This window comes from Xiphophorus couchianus, chromosome 9 (genome assembly GCF_001444195.1).
Source record: "Xiphophorus couchianus chromosome 9, X_couchianus-1.0, whole genome shotgun sequence".
NCBI lineage: Eukaryota > Metazoa > Chordata > Actinopteri > Cyprinodontiformes > Poeciliidae > Xiphophorus > Xiphophorus couchianus.
The window spans coordinates 5170153-5188144 of NC_040236.1; the positions used below are offsets into that span (position 1 = coordinate 5170153).

The window sequence follows — 17992 nt, forward strand, 5'->3', positions numbered from 1 at the left end:
ATACTATAGAACCTTCTGTGCTGTACAGAAAAACTAAGAAAACAGACAAAAAATATTCTCCATTTCACGCATTAGTAGTTTTAGTTGTCACATATCTGGGCCTGTATTCTCAACGATTTTCTCTCTTCTCAAAAAGCTCCTAACTTAGACTAAAAATTCTTAGTGTTTGTGGTTGACCCTGTTGCTAGGTGTGATGCTGTCTTCTAGGGACTGTGATTGGTTCTTCTGCTACTTCTTGTTTAAGGGTTGATAAACAACTTAATGGAGCATTACCACCATCACCTGGAGAGGAGTGTAGACCAAATAGTGGGGACAAAAAACTTAACATCATATCATACACATTACACTGTATTTAAAATAAAACATGGCTGGGTAATTATTACTTCTTGAGTCTTCAAGAAAACGATCAGCAAGGTCTAATTTTGACTTTGACTGGTTGATACATGAAACAAAATAAGACACAGAAAAAGCAAACGCACTCCCAGTCGGTTAATAAAGATTTACTGGTCATAGAATTTAGAAAAGTGTCATGATGATGATATTGTGCAAAACTGAATTAATTGCCACACAGTATCAATATATTTGATTGCATCTTATTTACATGCTCATCATTGTTGTGATATATCACTGCTTGTCAATATGTTGGTCATTTTACTGTGTCATAGAGTTGATATTAAAATGGACGCTCAGCTGTCAGCAACACACTTGGTAAATGCCTTCTTATATAAACTTATTTAACCTTGTAAAACTATTATAATGGAGAAGAAAAGGACTCGAAAAAGAAAACAGGACAGGAGCAGTGTCTATTGGTGGCACTGCTACTGTCATCGTCAACTACAGGTAAAATTGTAACCTACCTGTAGTCTCAGCAATGACAGCGAACAAAGCCGTTCAGTCCGTGTTGACCACATATCCAAATATCACAACATGGACCTGGTGCATTACATGCATCATGGGCAAACGCTAATATATAAGCAATAGCCAAGAGTCCAAAAAACCTCTGTCTGAAACAAAAACTATAGGACAAAGAGCTGGTTTATACCATGCTCCTGTATACAAGGACATGTGCAATCGTGTTTATCTGTATCCAGCAAGTTTGGTTCCCTTGAGTTGCAGCTAAAGAGGCAGATTTGCAGCTTCAACATACTCCCAGAGCATCTGCAATTAATGATGACAATTTAAATTTTGATGTGCTGGGCTTTGCCCGAGCAGTCAGCGCTAGACAAGTTGGGGAAGTCACCTATCTAACAGATGCCACATAATATTAATGTAAAAAGGTACGGTGCCTCTAACCTGGCAGCCACAGGAAATCAATCACCTCCTCGGCATTGCTTTCTTCTGACAAATATACTCTCAGAGGCCAGGTAGCAGAGCTAATGGCCTCCAAAGTATTTCTGTCAAAGACACAGCTCCTATTAATTATTCAGTCACCTGTGCTGTGGTGCAACCTTACAATATTTACAATCCTGCAATAGGCCGCTATCCCACCAGCTTGGAGTCCCTGTGGTGGTGAGCTGCTTTTGCATGAGCTATAATTCCATCTGCTCCCCTTTTACTGAGACAGCAAAAGAGAAAAGCTGCTTTCATCCCTTATCAAGAAACATGCTGGTCTCTTGAGGAGACTGAGCGTAAACATGACTGACGGCTGATGAAGGAGCTGCACAGTATGTTTTTTTAGACATTAATGAGCCAGGTAGTGTTTTATCATCATGCTGAAGTGGAGGCAGAAAGTCTGGTCATGAAGTGTGTGTCTCTTTAATTCAAGATATGAAAGCTTACTAAATATAGATGGCAATTTTGTGTACATAATGATGCATCACTAATGTGGCAGACAAGCCACAATATTACGACAGTTTTCAATTTGGAGCTGTATAAAAGATGCTGTCCTGGGAGAATGACTGTATGCAATGCTTTACAAAGTAAACAATGGTTGTAAATTCAGCTGTTGCCAGAGAACTGCTGGCCACCATCCTCTCACAGAGTTAAATCTCCCCTTTTCTGCCTACAGACGGGGAATAAAGGGGTTGGGTCAGGGGTAGGAAAGGAGTAAGGGAAGAAGGGATTAAAGATGCATTCAGGTGCAAGTGGGAAAGTAGAAGAAACAAGAATTATTGTTTAGTGTTTTTAAAAAAGAGGAAATTCAGAGAAGTTAGCTGTTAAATGCTCATTTAACAAACAAGTCACAATGTTTTTTTTTGTTTGTTTGTTTGTTTGCTGTTTTGAACCTACAAATGGAATACTGGTTTTGTAAATGAAAATCTGTGTTTGAAGAAATGTAATCAGTGTGACATGAATTATTCCTGGTTTGAATTATCCATGTATTGCGGTTTGTTTGCTTGTCTAATTCTAAGGTATCCAGGTAAAAACCCTCCTTCTGTGCATTGCTTCATACGGACTCTTGGCTATTGAGGAACGATCACTACCAGGAGGTATGAACCCTTTTGAGGTTTAAAATTTTACCTAACTTTTGCCCGTGACATACAGTATGTCCCAATGTGAAGCTATGAAGCTATATGCAAATTGCCTGTGCTGTAAAGAGAGAAATGCTGAACTGAACTGGTGGCTGTTAATGTTACTTCAAAATTTGGAAGCGTGACCAACATGTACTGAATGACTTTGTTCACTTCAGTTGGTGCATTGTTTCTGTTTGCTGATTGACCCGATTGAAATTCTACAGGAGGAATCCAAGTCAATGGGAGAAAGCCCAGACAGCTGTGAAGTGAGTTAAATATTGAGCAGAATCGCTAGGGAGAAAATAATAATCTCTTATTTTACACATGGCAGGTAAATTATATCTTATGTCCCCCAGAATGTTTTAGCTACTGTTCATTGTTATCATTTATTTTTCCTGTTAATCAGCTCTTAAAAATGGTGTAATCATTCCTGTCATTTGCTCAAATAAACAACTTTAAACTTATAAATGAACAATGGAAGTAAATATTGTAACATGTGAATATGACAGGTTGTCAGTGACATTCATGTCGCTCTTACTCTTTTTTTTACACATCTCATCTGTTATACAGAACAAACATGACCACAGGTCAAAGTTAAATATAAGAACATTTTACATTATCTGAGAAGTATGTGAATAAAATGATAACTATGTACAAATGACTTGAACTTAATAACTTATAAGCTGCCTGCCTATATCACCCATTGTTTTCCCAGGCTTTTTGCCTCCACCCTCTCACCTAAATCAGAGTACGTATAAATTCAGATGAGTTTTTAAAACAGCAGTGCAAACAGAAGTTGTTTTCTTCCACAATAACATTACTTCAGGTTCAATATAAAGTTGAAATATTTTTTGAGTTGTGGCAGCACCATGATTTTTTTCCCCCAATACCCTTTGAACGTCTCATAACGGAGTAACTGGGTCACGTGAGCTGCTCCTCTAAGAGTGCTGTGACGTGGTCGAGCACCGTCAGTGTAGCGGTGTCTGACAGACAGCTTTCAGGGGCCAGCAGCTGTCTTGGCTGGATGAGAGATCCGGCAGGGGTCGGGGTCGGTCCAAGACGTATCAGAAGAATGCTTCTGCAGAGGAGAAGAAGCGGAGTGTCCAGTCAAAGCCTGGAGCTGAAGGTAGATGAGTTATTGTTTTTGTTCTCCCTCTAGGAGTCGGGGTACATGTTTCAACTGTGACTGGACTCAGAGGTGGAGCTGATATTTCTATAATTCTGTTTTCATCCATCGCGTTTCACTGCGACTTCACTGCACAGCAGCCGGGCTCAGAATCGTGGAGCAGCAGCCGCATACCGGCAGCTCTGCCGCCGCCGCCGCTCTGCTTTTCCTTCCAGCGCGTTGGCTCCAGATGAAAGTGCGGGGATGCTTTTTCATTTTTAAATGACAAGAACGTCTCTGTAGAGGAGGACAAACTTGGATAAGATCAAGGAAACAACTGGGAACTGCATCGTAAAGCAAGAAATGTGCATTTGAAAAAGAGTTATATAACGGACCCTGGGAAGAGAAGAGGGGTACAAAACGAGTCGCACCAGGAGGAGAACCAAAAAAATCCCCGCAGGTTACTTGAGGTTCTGCTGGCATGAGGAGCTGGAGGGTCGTTTCCACATCCAAGGTGTCTGTGCAATTAGCGAAAAGGGAGGCGGAGGACGGAGGGCACAACTGAAGCCCCGGTCAGAAGAGGCGGTGATGGCGGGTGTGGGTACCGGGGTTCAGTTCACCCGTGCGCCGACCGCAGCCCTGTCAGCAGCCGCAGCATGAGGTGGAGGAGGTACGCAGCGTTGCACGTCCCATCGGTTCTCCACATCCTCATTATTCATTTAGCCGTCCCCTCCTTCCTCTCCACTCCATTACATCCACCTTTCCTCGGCTGCCTTGACTGGGATCCATGAACCCATCAATCAGTTTCTCCATTTAGCCCACCTTTGACTCAACATCATTTACCTCCCCTTTATCACGTTGTGGTTCCTTACACTGACAGAGTAGCCCTTAGACTTTTGGATAGGTGGACCTTTGCTTAGTAAGAAATAATTTACTGACTGCTTTATTTTCTTATTGTGGAATTTTTTTATGGTTAAAAGAAAAAAAAAAAGAATGTGAAATAGAGGTCAGTTTGTTTTGCATTAATTTGCACACATTCCAGTTTTGGAGTCCGTTCCATATCCCTGCCAAGAGGCAAAGCCATTGAGTTCTTATTGATCACATTGATTTAGGGAGTTTTATGTCCACTTCATTGTGCCAAGCTGCCTGATCTAGTTGGCACCCAAGTCTCTGCATTCTTTATGATGCTGGAAGTGGCTTAAAAAAAGAAGAAACAGAAGAAACTTCACCATCTGGGTATTCATTCTGCACCACCAGACTGTGACACGTTAATGGGGCTTAATTTCCCAACCATTAGTGGTTGACCTCTCACTTTTGTGGAAACGTTTATGCAAAGAGTTTGAACTGCTTTAAAATGTAATTCTGACATTTAAAGTGTTAGTAATATAGATTTCGATTTAACTTTTTCCCTTTGGCTTAATTGTTGTAAGTTTAACCCTTTTGTTCAAAGCTAAAAACCACTTCCTCTGCGAGGAACCCACTCACGGGTACACGCCTACACACAAACACACCTAACTGCTGAACATCACTGAGGCTTATGGTTTTAGGGTGACACCCCTTAGAGGAGGCGCAGTGTAGAGGATAAGAACTGCGGTTCCTGGTCTGCAGCTTCTTTTGACTCATCCTAAAGGTGAACTAAGCTGAAGCTCCAGTGCTGGGAAGGAGACAGATTCTCTGTATCGTGACACTTTGTAATTGATTGAGAATTGCTTGCACTAATCTGTGAACTTATGCCAACATTTTTTGTTTATCTAGAGTCCTTGTCCACCTGAGATAAAGAACCCCATGATGCACTGCCTGGCATAAGGGTGCAACAAGAGTAAGGGAGAAAAAGTTGGAAGAAGTGAATATTACTTCCAAAGTAGAAAGAACCTTATCACAACAATGATTCTTCTTGTATGCCAGACCTTTATTTCTCAGAGGTTATCTTTATTTTTGTGTTTGTCAGTCTTCTTTTTGAAAAATCAAGTATTTAAATGTTCCTCATTGCATTCATTTTACACCTGTACTGTACATAAAATACAGATTTTGGTCGTTTTTCTTGTGGGCCAGAGACAACAGGGACTATATTTATGGGAGCTGACTAAATGTTATGTCTGTAATTTCATTATATCAACCTTCTTAGTTTAGCCTTTAAAATGTCCTAATTTAGGCTTCATTAGTCCATTGCTAAAGGAATTTTCTTTATCAACAATAATAACAGCAAATTTGTTTATCCAGTTTTTATTCTAAACACTTGAAATCCGATAAAATGTGAGCAGTAGGATATATTGAATCACAATTGTCCATGCATCTTCGAAGTGTTGGACGTAAAGCACTGCTTGGATGATCTTTCTGATGGAGATGGTCTGGTGGGAAAAGAAAACAGAACATTTGGCTTCAACTCAAGCAATATTACAGAATTCAATAATATTACAATTTCACTTATCCCTAAAATTTTGCAGCCCTGCATATGATCACAACTCCTCTCAAATAGTGTTAATGGGAGGAATATTTATTAGAAGTTCACAGAAACAAAACAAACCCTGTTTAACCCAGAGCTGCTCAAAGCCGTGTTTCCACATGAGATAACACCACTGCTTGTGTTATTTGGGTCAACTGACCCTTTGTCACCTTATGGCAGTGTTCTATAGTAAACGGACTCTTGTGGTCTGACCCACATCTGACCAATATCCACAGTTAAAGGGTTGCCTAGACATTTCAATAGTTTTCTCAGCAACACTTAAGGGACTGGAATCCTGCAAATCTACAGTACTTTGGTCACTTAAACCAGATGATTGTTTTGAATACCTGACAATCATAACGTTGAAGATGGAAGTTGATAATTTAAGCTCAACTAATCCTTTTATCCTCTAGCGTATTTGAGTTTTAATCTAACTCAAATATACACAGAACTGTTGAACCACATGCCTGCACACATTAAAATATGTTTTCACAAGAGAAATATGGATGCTTTACCTGCATTGTAATTGTCATTGAGGCAGGTACAGATAGGGGATTTTTTTATGCCAGCAGGATAAGATTAAATTGTGGTGCATAGGCTCCAGTTTTTGCATAACGGATTTTAATGACACGCCTTTCTTTGCGGTTGTAAAATCTGAGTTTCTGTGTCAAAGAACATGAATTATCACTTCAATGCAATGGAGCCAGAGCAAGAAACTTTATTTGTGATGTTTGTCAAAATGTGTTTTCATTGTAATGTCTGTGGTGTGGACTACAGGAAGAATAGTCTTTGCTGCAGTAGAAACTAATGGGGATATTTAAATAAACAAATGATCAACTTTGCCCAGACTTGCAGTCAGAAGGAGGCAGCATTTATAGAAGGGCAAGTTCTGCAAGATTGTATGCAGAAGAGTACATTCATGAGTGGGGTTATTTTCTGCAAATTTTGAGCTTAGGCAAGGCTTTTTAAAATCTGAGCAAGTTGTGCTGAATGTGGCTCATTGTTGCAAAGTGGCCAGTATTTCTCCTCAAGTACAGAATGTGGTTTTCTGCTGTGTGTGAGCTGTATGATCATCTTCTGACACACACGCAGTTTTCTTTCTGTCATTTATAACAAGTTTTTATTTCCAGTTATCTGGTTGATGGTGTAGTTTACCTTTTAAAATGAAATGTGCTTTGAATTTGACTAAACTGTCAATAACATAAATAGATGTCATCCATTTCTTTATTTTACTAGACTAAGGTCATAGGAAGCTACTGTCGATAACTGTAATAGCTATTCAGTACAACCATAATTTTAGCAGATTTTAAAACCCCTAAAACCTTAAACTGAGAATGTTTTTATATCTGTGGAAAATAACACTATACTAGTGTATTATCACGTTTGGCTTCATTTCACCACTTCCATGTTGCCATGGGAGCTGAATGGGTAGGATCGGGTTTGGCCACGTTGTCTATGGGCCTGATCTAAACTCTGTGTTTGAAAAGTGATATTTGATGTTGAAGTTGCCTGAGTTTCTCTACAATATTGATTGAAACAATTTAGTTTAGATTATGTTTTGGCTGTCCTGTTGAGTATAACCAGACTCTTGGCTTTTGTTATTGATGTTAAACAAACAAACCAGACCATTTGAACCCTAAAAACATAAAGATAAAAGTTACTTTTTAGTGACATCCACTAGGCTTTTGGTTGTTTCCTTGTAGATGGTGAAGACAAAAATATCTTCAAAAAGCCTTTGCACATTTTGTAAATTACAAATTGTAGTGACATTTATCTCGTGGTGCTCTTTGGTTGTTGAGATATCCCTGCTTTACTTTAACAACCTTCAGCTTACATCTGCGCTGAATCATCTCAGTCACTGAGATTGAAGAGCACCCGGTGAACCCAGAGATTTAAGTAGCTCAGGTACCACTTAGTGGTTCAATAGTAATTTCATTTTAAAAAAATGTATTAACTAAATATTAGTGCTAAAGTAGAACTTGGTTTTATAAAACCAGTAACCGATATGTCTCTACTACATAAAAGCCAGCTTCTGTGCTGAATGAATCAGACTGAAACAAAACATGTCTGCAGGCACGTGCAGAGGGGGGAGCAATGGGGGCTTGAGCCCCTGCCTTTTTATCCTTGATGCCTCTAGTGGCCTTTTTGAGGTTTTTTTTTTCCAAAACATTTTTTTTAAAATTTTTAATTTTTAATTTGTATGGCAGAAGGCCTGTTTGTGCCCCTCAGCAATAATATTTAGCTAAATATAATAATTTAGTAAAAATAAACTAGTCTGGCTGCCCTCAGTCTAATAATGACTCTCAGAACCTCCATGTTGTTCAGACACCGGGTCCATGGTGAGGAGGAGGCTGATCTGTGTCCTCTAACTATCAAATTATGGGCAATAATATTTTTTTATACACTGGTTTGTGAATAAAAACGTAGGTCTGATGTTGACGTTAGAAAAACTGTTTCTATTTATATTTTTATAATCATCCTCGCAATAGTGGGACAAAATCCGCCTCGCCCCTAAACACAGAAATGTTTCGGCTGCAGAGAAAACTTCTGACTTTAACTTAATCATTCTGCTAAATGTCCGGTTCGCTACAGGCTGCTTGAGTCGGTCCCACCGACAGATATAAAGAATATCTGTCTTTATATCAGATATCCTGATATAAGACGCGGTACCGACTGTCACCACGAGTCGCAACGCAGCTCAAAGCCCCAGTACCACCTGGTACCACCTGCTCTCTGTTCGCTCTGCTTCTCCTTAACGTTTCTACCAGGTTAAAGCCGCTGCTGACGGGATCTGGGCCGGAGGTTCGCAGCTGTAGAAGTTATTGCAGAACCTCAAGTGTTAAAGGAAGATTCAGCCCAGAGCATTTAGAGTTCACAAAATAAACATCAGAGAAAATATTGTAGCAATAATTAGAACCGCAGCAAAAAGCCAAACATGCCACAATGAAATTAATCAAAATGTATAATTTTGATTAATCAAAGGAACTTGATTTGATTGGTTTGAGGACTTAACACTAGAATTTTAAAAAGAACAAGCATCTAGTAGAAAAGACAGTTTAAATAGTAATGTAAGCTCTTCTTTTTGTCCCAGTTCTGAGTCTTGCGGCAGTCTTAGGTCATGGGCTTTGTTGTTGATGAGTGTAAAATGTAAAATTGGTCTTAATTGTCTACAGATACAAGGAATTAGACAAATGAATAACCACATTCCTGTCTTTTAAACCTGTCCTCATAGTTTGTAAATATTTCTCAAATGTTAGTTTATCAAGAGCAATTTTAAGATTAGCACATTCTAATTCTTCATGAAAGGCTGCACAGTGGCGCAGTTGGTAGCACTGTTGCCTTGCAGCAAGAAGGTCCTGGGTTCGATTCCCAGACCACAGTCTTTCTGCATGGAGTTTGCATGTTCTCCCCGTGCATGTGTGGGTTCTCTCTGGGTTCTACAGCTTCCTCCCACAGTCCAAGAACATGACTGTTGGGTAAATTGGTCTCTCTAAATCAGGGGTGCCCAAAGTCGGTCCTCGAGGGCCGGCATCCTGCACGCTTTAGTTCTCTCCCTGGTAGTACCAACAACCTTTTCAGCATGTCAATGTTCTTCTTAGGCCTTTTAACGAACCATCATTTGATCCAGGTGCGTTAAACCAGGGAGAGAACTAAAACATGCAGGATGCCGGCCCTCGAGGACTAACTTTGGGCACCCCTGCTCTAACTTCTCCTTAGGACTCGGCGGGACTCTGGCTCTTCTCTGGGCCTGGTTCTTGCCGTCTGCGCCTGCCTCTTCTCATGAGTGGAACGTTGCTCCTTAAATACAATCCAGGTGGCCACATAATCAGAGGCACCTCCCACAATCAAGGACCTTAATTGACAAACAATTTACCACATTACCACACAGCAGGGCCGTCACAATCGTTTTTCAATGAATTCGAAGCACATTTTGGCCTTTATATACACTGTTAAAAATCTTTAAGCTTTTACCATGACTATCATTTATAGATCTTGTCACATCAATTTGCAAGTGAAACATATTGCACAAATTAAAATTGGTAGTTGTAATACAGAAAATTGGAGTTCCCAAATAATGAAATAAAAAAAAGGTTCATCAACCAACAAATTGCACAAAAATCTGTTGGTGATGTTTGAGGCTATCATAGGGGTGTGAGGGTTAGTATGACTCAATGAATCTAGTGTGTCTAAAGTCAGAGTACATCCACTTCATTATGTGAACTAATTACCTTTATGACATTAAATAAAATACCTTGGATATTAAATCCATCCATTCCAGTCGTATCTTTGCCTGCTTGGCGATGGGAGGACAGGACCCTGGACATGTCCTCTGTCCATCACAGGGTTTGATATTAAATAATTGGGTAGTTTCTTGACAAAAAAAAGTATAAAATATTTTGTCAAGATAAAAAAAATTGTATACTCATTCTGAAAGTGTGGAGTCTAAGTTTTCCAATTAAGTTATGCATTTCAAACTGAGGTTTAAAGACAAAACTATAATGATCAAATAATTTTTTAAAATAGTTTAACTGAGAGATGTATCTTTTGCTTTCCCACATCCATCTAATCTTGGAGAGGTATACAGTTATGTTGCCATACATTTATGAAATTTGTGCTTTTCTGACTAAACAGCAAGTGCTACAACAATACATCAGAATTGTTGATGATGAATTAAAATAAATCAAACATGTTGTGGCTCACTGAGGATTGCTGCTTCTGGATAGCTTTATTAGGTAAGACGAGATCCTCAGTCAGCCATATCAGTCAGGGCTTTTTCAATAAAGTGGATTTTAACCTTTATCTTCAATGAGAAGCTACTCTAAATGGCTTATAAATGGGAGCAGTACTTTTCTTCAGGAAAATGTGTCACTATTATGAAATGGGATGTTTTTACTGAGTGTCGTACATTCATTAGCATTGCCAAAGCTTGTTTTGAATCCATGCTCTGCATGTTTCCTGTGAAGAAACAGAAACAAAACAAACGCCCGTCATCTCTATTTTTACCTCCAGGTTTGAAGTTGATCTAGTGACAGTCAACACTGATGCACGCCTAATAATGTCACCAGTGCGGCACTCCCACAGCCTTCGTTCTGATTATTGACCGCTGCAGAATCGCTGGGGCTTTAATTAGCACTGGTGTAACTAATTGGCCTGCATAGAAGTGACATTGATGGGAGGCAAGAAAAGGAATTAATGAGGAGAGGCATTGGCACACTAAATAGTACTGTTTAAAAGTAAAAATGGATCCCTGATGAGCCCACTGAAATTTGCATTTATGCTGAGAACAACTAAACAAACTCGATTCACGAATGACTGTGGGCTGGGTGGGTGCCAGCACATAGGGGGGCATCTATTCCTTGTGTATTTCTCTGCACTCATATCTATGTGTGCCTCCATGTGTGTTCTCCTGATCAGAGTTTGTGTAACTAGATGTTCATTTGGTTGACAGCAGAAATCTCTCAAGCGCTCAATGTGCTCCGATGTAAAGTATGTTAACCTTTAAAACAAAGCTTGCCCTGGCCCTTCTCATTCCCCTGTAATTGCTTTCACTGGGTAAGCACACTCGCCTGAAAAGGTTATCGTGTTCCTTGTCAGTTGTCATGATGAATGAGCAAACATAACAGAAAATTAAAATGGGAAGTTTTGGAAATCATTCTCAGACTAGGTCAGTACAATATTTGCACTAAATGCTCCCTCTGCCCCCCAAACATCACTTTTTCCTTCTGCTGCTAAAATATGTGAATATTAGGCTTATATTTCTGTCTGACATTTATTTGACTTTTAAACACTCCCCATCAAAATTGTGAGAAAATGAAAAATGTTACAAATACTCGCATACGCCGCTGGCTTGTAGCCAACTGTAAGTTGAATTCCAAATGCTAAAAATAAGAAATAAAAGCAAAAGACAAAATAAATACGACCAGACAAAACAGAAAGTTCCATTGATGAAAAATGTGCTTATGACCATAATGGAGAAACTTCCTTTCTGTCATGTAGAAAACATTCACAGAGATTTCCTTGTCATACCTTTGAAACATAATGTGAGATTTGGAATACTGAGAACTCGGAAAGAGAGTACAATTAATAATGTTTTGGCATTAGGAACACTTTAGAACAGGGGCATCAAACTCCTTTTCTTGTCAAATCACATCAAATTTATGAAAGTCCTGGAAGGGCCATTGTGTCAGAATCTATTGATGAAACTTCCAATTAAACTGTTAAAATATAGCATTCTCTCTATTCTATGAGTACTTTTTAAAATGAAAAATATTTAACATCTTTTCACATTGATTTAATTTGGCTTTATTTGGAGAGTCGTAGAAATCTCTCTTTCTATGGTTGTCTAGATCAGTGTTTCTCAACCTTTTTCAGGCTGAGGACCACTTAATCCGTTTAACAGTCACAGACCACCTAGCCTGAAATTGCCCCCTCGATAACACATCTTAATATATGATGCAACTTGAAATGAAAATATTAGTCTCTTAAATCACATAATGTTGTTTTCTTTGTTGTTGTGGTGCTGTTTGGTAAATATGACTGGCCACGACAAAGCCATGAACAGGTTTATTCTGCATTTTGAGTTATTTACTGATTCTGAAAGTGTGGAGTCTAAGCTTTCCAATAATGCCAAACACATGAAAATAAAAAAAAGAAGTTGTTCTTTACTACCAAGTGTTGTGTGTATTAATAACATTTATGGCTATTTGTGATTTTGAAGCACAATTAAAGGAAAATAGACTTGAGTTGCTTTATCAGGAAAAAAAAATCCTTTTCTGCACCATTAAATATAAAAATAATTAACCCATTTCTATCATTGTATTTATTTGTTGTATTGTTTAAAATATTTTTTAATGAAATAAAACTATAACATCAGCTGTTGACCTGAAAGCAGAGCATCATTCATTACCAAGCAAAATCATAAAAACCAAAAAACAGTTCTGACTAACTGGAGCGATTCCTACTGCTAATCATTCAAAGGAATCCAATCGCTAGTGAACGACATGTCAACACTCAGCAGCTATGAATTAGCTTCCTCTGATCACATTAGTAGTTCTGGAGTTGTTTTCTTTCCACCAGTATCTGCAGCTTTTTTTAACCTGTTTTTAAGCCAGTTTTCTATCATTATCTAGGATTAAACGATCCTAGCTAGCTGTAGCGTCACGCTGTAGCGTCACACTTTGAGCTTACGTCACGGCAAACAAACGGTCGTTTACATGCCCGCTGGCCTGGAGTTTGACACCTGTGCCTTAGAATTAATCAAGGAAAATAAATACAGTATATGAACTAGTCAAATCTGGATCAAATTGCTTTATGCTAATTAAATCTTAGTATTCCTAGAAATATTGCAAATATTGCAAAATCACAGCCATTTCTGATGAAGCTGGTAACAGAGATGATGCACACACATTGTGATTAGGCAGAAAAACCTGTTGGACCATAAATCTTGTGTTGGCATGATAGTGTATGCAGAGCACAGTAAATGTTGAGCTTGTTTGGCTTAGTGACATTCTGAATCAGTGAAGACTGAACATGACCGGCAGTATGTCTGTCTCAGTGGACAACTCCCTGGTGGGCACCAGGCACAATCATTTGCATTTTATCCACACTCTTGTGTATTTGTATGTCTGCATGTGTGCATAATTCCCTGCATGTTCTGTATTCATGCCTGTGTGTCCTGGAAGATTAAGCAACCCGGGTGATCCCAACAAGACCGTACAAAGCCTTGATAGGCTGAAGGTGAATGACAAGCAGTGGCTGTCATCGCCAGAGGCTGGCTTGGGGTGCAGCACCACTGCTTGCTGGACCCTGAAAACTCATTTTGACAGATGCGTTTCCTCTCTCGCTGTTGATGTGTGGTGGGGGGCTGATGACACTCAGCAGCCTATGTGGTTTAGAGCAGGTTTAATCGGCACCACATTGAGCAAAGCCACAGTTTATATGTAAGCCCTTGGCCCTAAGCCCAGTAATTGTATGCAAAAAGGAGTCACAATGTTGCTATCCACTGGTTGCAAGTTTTTGGCATTTCAATACATTTTCATAACATTTGTCATTTTTGACTACTTGTTTGCTGTGAGATTTTAAAATGCTAAACTTATTTAATTGATCTGTTAGAGTTCCTTTTAGAACAGTTTCCCTTTTCTTTCCTTTTTTATTTTTTATTTTTTTGCATTGGTATGGATGTGTTTGTCATGTTATCAAAAAGCTGCAGGCCCATGCTGTGTTTTTCATCCCTGTCTAATCAAATATGCTACGGTGCTTTAATATGTTTTAGAATTTCCTTTTCAAAGTGTTAAATCGGCTTCAAAAAAAGAAAACAAAATCCCTATTAGGCTATGTATCTATAAAAAGCTTTAATTGGGACTCTTCCATCTGGACAAAATTAATTCAGATTATTTGTGTTGAAACAAGTCAAATAAATGTAACAGTAAAAAGAAAAATACAGCATAGCTGGAGCTAAAATAATTGACACTTGGCACAGTGCCAGTGAATAAAGGAAATCTTTTGGAGAATGTTTCCTCAGTTTCTTTTTCTCTGTTTTTAAATTACAGGGAGCAGACACAGTGGAGGTGACCCTTATTATAACCTGAAGAAGACAAGACCCAGTGCGTGACCCTGTTTGTCGGAAGTGCCAAAGAAGACAAGGAGAAGCGTCGCTGGTGAAAGAATAGTCACCTTCTTCTTTCCACCAGGAGCCCTTTCAACCTTGCTTCAAGCTACACTTAGGGGCTCAACTGTTCTCTTGACTCTTCCAGGAGCCTTGCTCCAACCCATCTGCCAGCTCAGATAACCTTCTGATTGTTGGCAACCACATGTTTGAGGTGACTGCATGTGACCACCACCGCCCATTCTCGAGAAGGAGCAGTGTCTCGCAACCCCAATCTGCATCATGCAGTGGCGACGGCGGCACTTATGTTCCATCAAGATGACCTGGACCATCAAACGTTCCCTGTTTCGGACCCATGTGGCTGGTCTGCTCTCCTTGGCTCTACTCTTTACAGTCTTTCTGTTTTTCAGCCACCAGGAATGGTTGCCAGGGCGCAGTGGGCCTCGTGACTACCCACTGGCTTACACCATCAGGGGTCTCCGGGCTCCCAAGGGAGAGGCCAACCAGAGCAGCTCCCTGAGGAGCCTGTGGAAGGAGACAGGGTATGGTGCTCCAAAGCCTCTTCTCAACCTCAGCTCTCAACAGGCAGAGGGAACAGCAGCTGAGCCAGGAGGAGGTGGAGCTGGAGGAGGATCCAGGACGGGCATCATGGGGCTTGGGGACTCCATGAGCTCTAACAACAGTTTACAGAAGGAGATGGATGTTGGGGAGAAGCTTAGTGCTCAGCCCTACCGCTACATCCTGAATGAGCCTTACAAGTGCAGGGACAGTACGCCCTTCCTCATCCTCCTCATTGCTGCTGAGCCTAGACAGGCTGATGCACGCAACGCAATCCGGCAGACATGGGGAAATGAGAGTGTAGCTGGGGGCCTGGGATTCGTCCGACTTTTTCTTCTCGGTACAGGAAAGAGTTCAGATGCCTTCCTTCAAAGTAGCATTGAAGAAGAGAGCCGTATTTACCATGATATCATTCAACAGGACTATCAGGACACCTACTACAACCTAACCACCAAAACCTTGATGGGCATGAACTGGGTAGCCACCTACTGCCCACGTGTCTCCTATGTGATGAAGACGGACAGTGACATGTTCGTCAATACAGAGTATCTCATCCAAAAGCTGCTAAAACCCGAATTGCCCCCCAAACAGAAGTATTTTACAGGCTATCTAATGAGGGGCTATGCACCAAACCGAAACAAGGACAGCAAGTGGTACATGCCACCAGAGCTTTATCCAAGCGAGCGCTACCCAATATTTTGCTCAGGCACAGGATACGTGTTCTCAGGGGACATGGCCGAGTTGATCTATCAGGCCTCGCTAAGCATACGCAGGCTGCATCTGGAGGATGTGTATGTAGGGATCTGCCTGGCAAAGTTACGCATAGACCCTTCACCCCCTCCCAATGAGTTCCTCTTCAACCATTGGCGAGTCTCTTATTCCAGTTGCAAGTACAGCCACCTGATCACATCCCATCAGTTTCAGCCCAATGAACTCATTAAGTACTGGAACCATTTGCAGACCAACAAGCACAATGCCTGTGTCAATACGGCCAAGGAGAAGAACGGCAGACACAGACATCGAAAGCTTCATGGGGAGAGGCTTCCATGATGAATCCTGTGACAACAGCTCACTTAAGGAAGTAAAAGATCTTGTGCAAAGAAGGGAACATTGAACTCGGCACTATATTTAAAAAAGCACATTGTTTTTGGTATTATGTACAGTTTATGAGCCAACTTATTTTTTTATTTTTGAAAGAGTTATTGTAAATCTATGGAGCTATTTCCGACAGGAAGAATAGGGGACATGATTGTGTGATGCACAAAGAAAGCTGCAGCTCAAAAGTGGGGTTTTGGATAATTCAGGTGCCAACAGTTGGGTGGCAATTCCTGCTCTTCTCTCAAGGGCAGTGCAGTATGTCAGTCTATGATGATTAAAGAGATGGGTTAAAAAAACCACCACTGTGTTTACACAGACAAAAGGAAATGTACATTTATTTTGAAAAATTACACTACCTAAATATGAATGAATGATATAAATCTTTTAACACTGACCAGTTATGCTGCCCTGTTTCTCAGTGTTTACTTTACAGATCTATCAAAGTACACTAAGAGTGGTTTTCTTGTCATCTAATGTATTTTATTTTTCAAAGGATTCATATAAAGCACCACAATCACATCAGAAATGACTGAGATTGTATTTTCTAAAGCTTTACATTGAGTACTACTCTGCACTTAAGTAAATGTGCAATGACTCAGTTAAAAAACTAAAAATAAATGTACTGAATTCATTTTGCGTGTAGTTCTTGTGTCTTGTCTACTCCTTCAAAGTGGGATCACAGCGGGTGATCTTGTTGTTATTCATTGGGGTGGGGAGGAAAGAAGATAAATTTAGCATTGAAAATTGTAAATGGGTTACAACCATCATTTGTATATTTCACCAACAGTAAGTCTATAAGTATATTTTCATAGCGTGTTTGAAACAGTAGATCACAGAATTGCTGCACAAATAAAATCAGTAGAAAATTGAAAAGCAAAAAAATAAAAAATGTTTCCATAAAAATATGAATGGTGTAAATTGCAAAATTCTGAAAGCCTATAGTACAGTGAGTTCAAGATTAAAACTGCAGCGATTACAGCTGCTGTCACTTTTACCTTTAAATTGGTATTAAGAAATGTCCAATAACACTCGATGTGTTGCTCTGGCTGCAGTATATGCATACACAAACTAATATAAATCTGGTACCATACCAGATGAAGACTCCCAAATACACATTTTCAACTGGATCACGAAATAGACAGGAAGCCGGATTAAAGAGGCTGGAGCAGCTTTGATGAGATCATGTCGTTTCTTTACCGATGGTGTAAAGCTACAGCATATTTTGAATAGCTTTTTGCAGTTTAAGTGAGAAATGATCAAAACCATCTTACAGAATTACAGTAAATCAACAGAGATGTAATGAAAGCATGACTTACTCAGTAATGTGAATAAATGTTGAATTGAGCAGGACAAAGCTCATTTTAACCATTGAGTAAAGCTCTCACACTTAAAGGCACTGTCACACAAATGTTGTTTCCAAATGATAAAATTAATCTATCATATAAATCATTACATTTTATTTATGTTCAGGTTAAATAGGTTTATAACAATCCTTTTTTATAAATCCCTAAAAGAATTATGCAACACCTGAATTTGGATATAACCACAGGCAATGGCTTAGCTGCAATGGTCAAATATTTTTTTAAGGTTTTATATGAAAAGTAAATTAGAAGCAACCTAAAACTGAGCCTTGGGGAACTGCTGGTTCTCCCAATGTATCCAAAAACATCCTTTAGTTAGTAAAGTATGACTGCAATGATTTCTGGATTGCCCTCTTATTACCAGCACAG

General features: G+C 39.6%; 1 protein-coding gene across 4 annotated transcripts; it reads left to right on the top strand.

Annotated features, from left to right (window-relative positions):
* The first annotated feature begins 3405 nt into the window (after window positions 1-3405).
* Window positions 3406-16893, top strand: b3galt2 (UDP-Gal:betaGlcNAc beta 1,3-galactosyltransferase, polypeptide 2). 4 transcript variants are annotated; one of them, XM_028028434.1, is made up of 3 exons: window positions 3406-4228; window positions 5314-5454; window positions 14551-16893. In XM_028028434.1, the coding sequence occupies exon 3, from the start codon at window positions 14889-14891 to the stop codon at window positions 16212-16214; it is 1326 nt and encodes a 441-aa protein (XP_027884235.1). In that variant the 5' UTR covers window positions 3406-4228; window positions 5314-5454; window positions 14551-14888; the 3' UTR covers window positions 16215-16893. The 4 variants fall into 4 exon arrangements, with proteins under 4 accessions (XP_027884235.1, XP_027884236.1, XP_027884233.1 ...); XM_028028435.1 differs by having other exon boundaries at window positions 3406-3579; XM_028028432.1 differs by lacking the exon at window positions 5314-5454.
* Window positions 16894-17992: the final 1099 nt, after the last annotated feature.

What these genes read in the sequence shown, in the direction of transcription:
- b3galt2 (XM_028028434.1), top strand. Translation starts at nt 14,889, where the DNA reads ATGCAGTGGCGACGGCGGCACTTATGTTCCATCAAGATGACCTGGACC.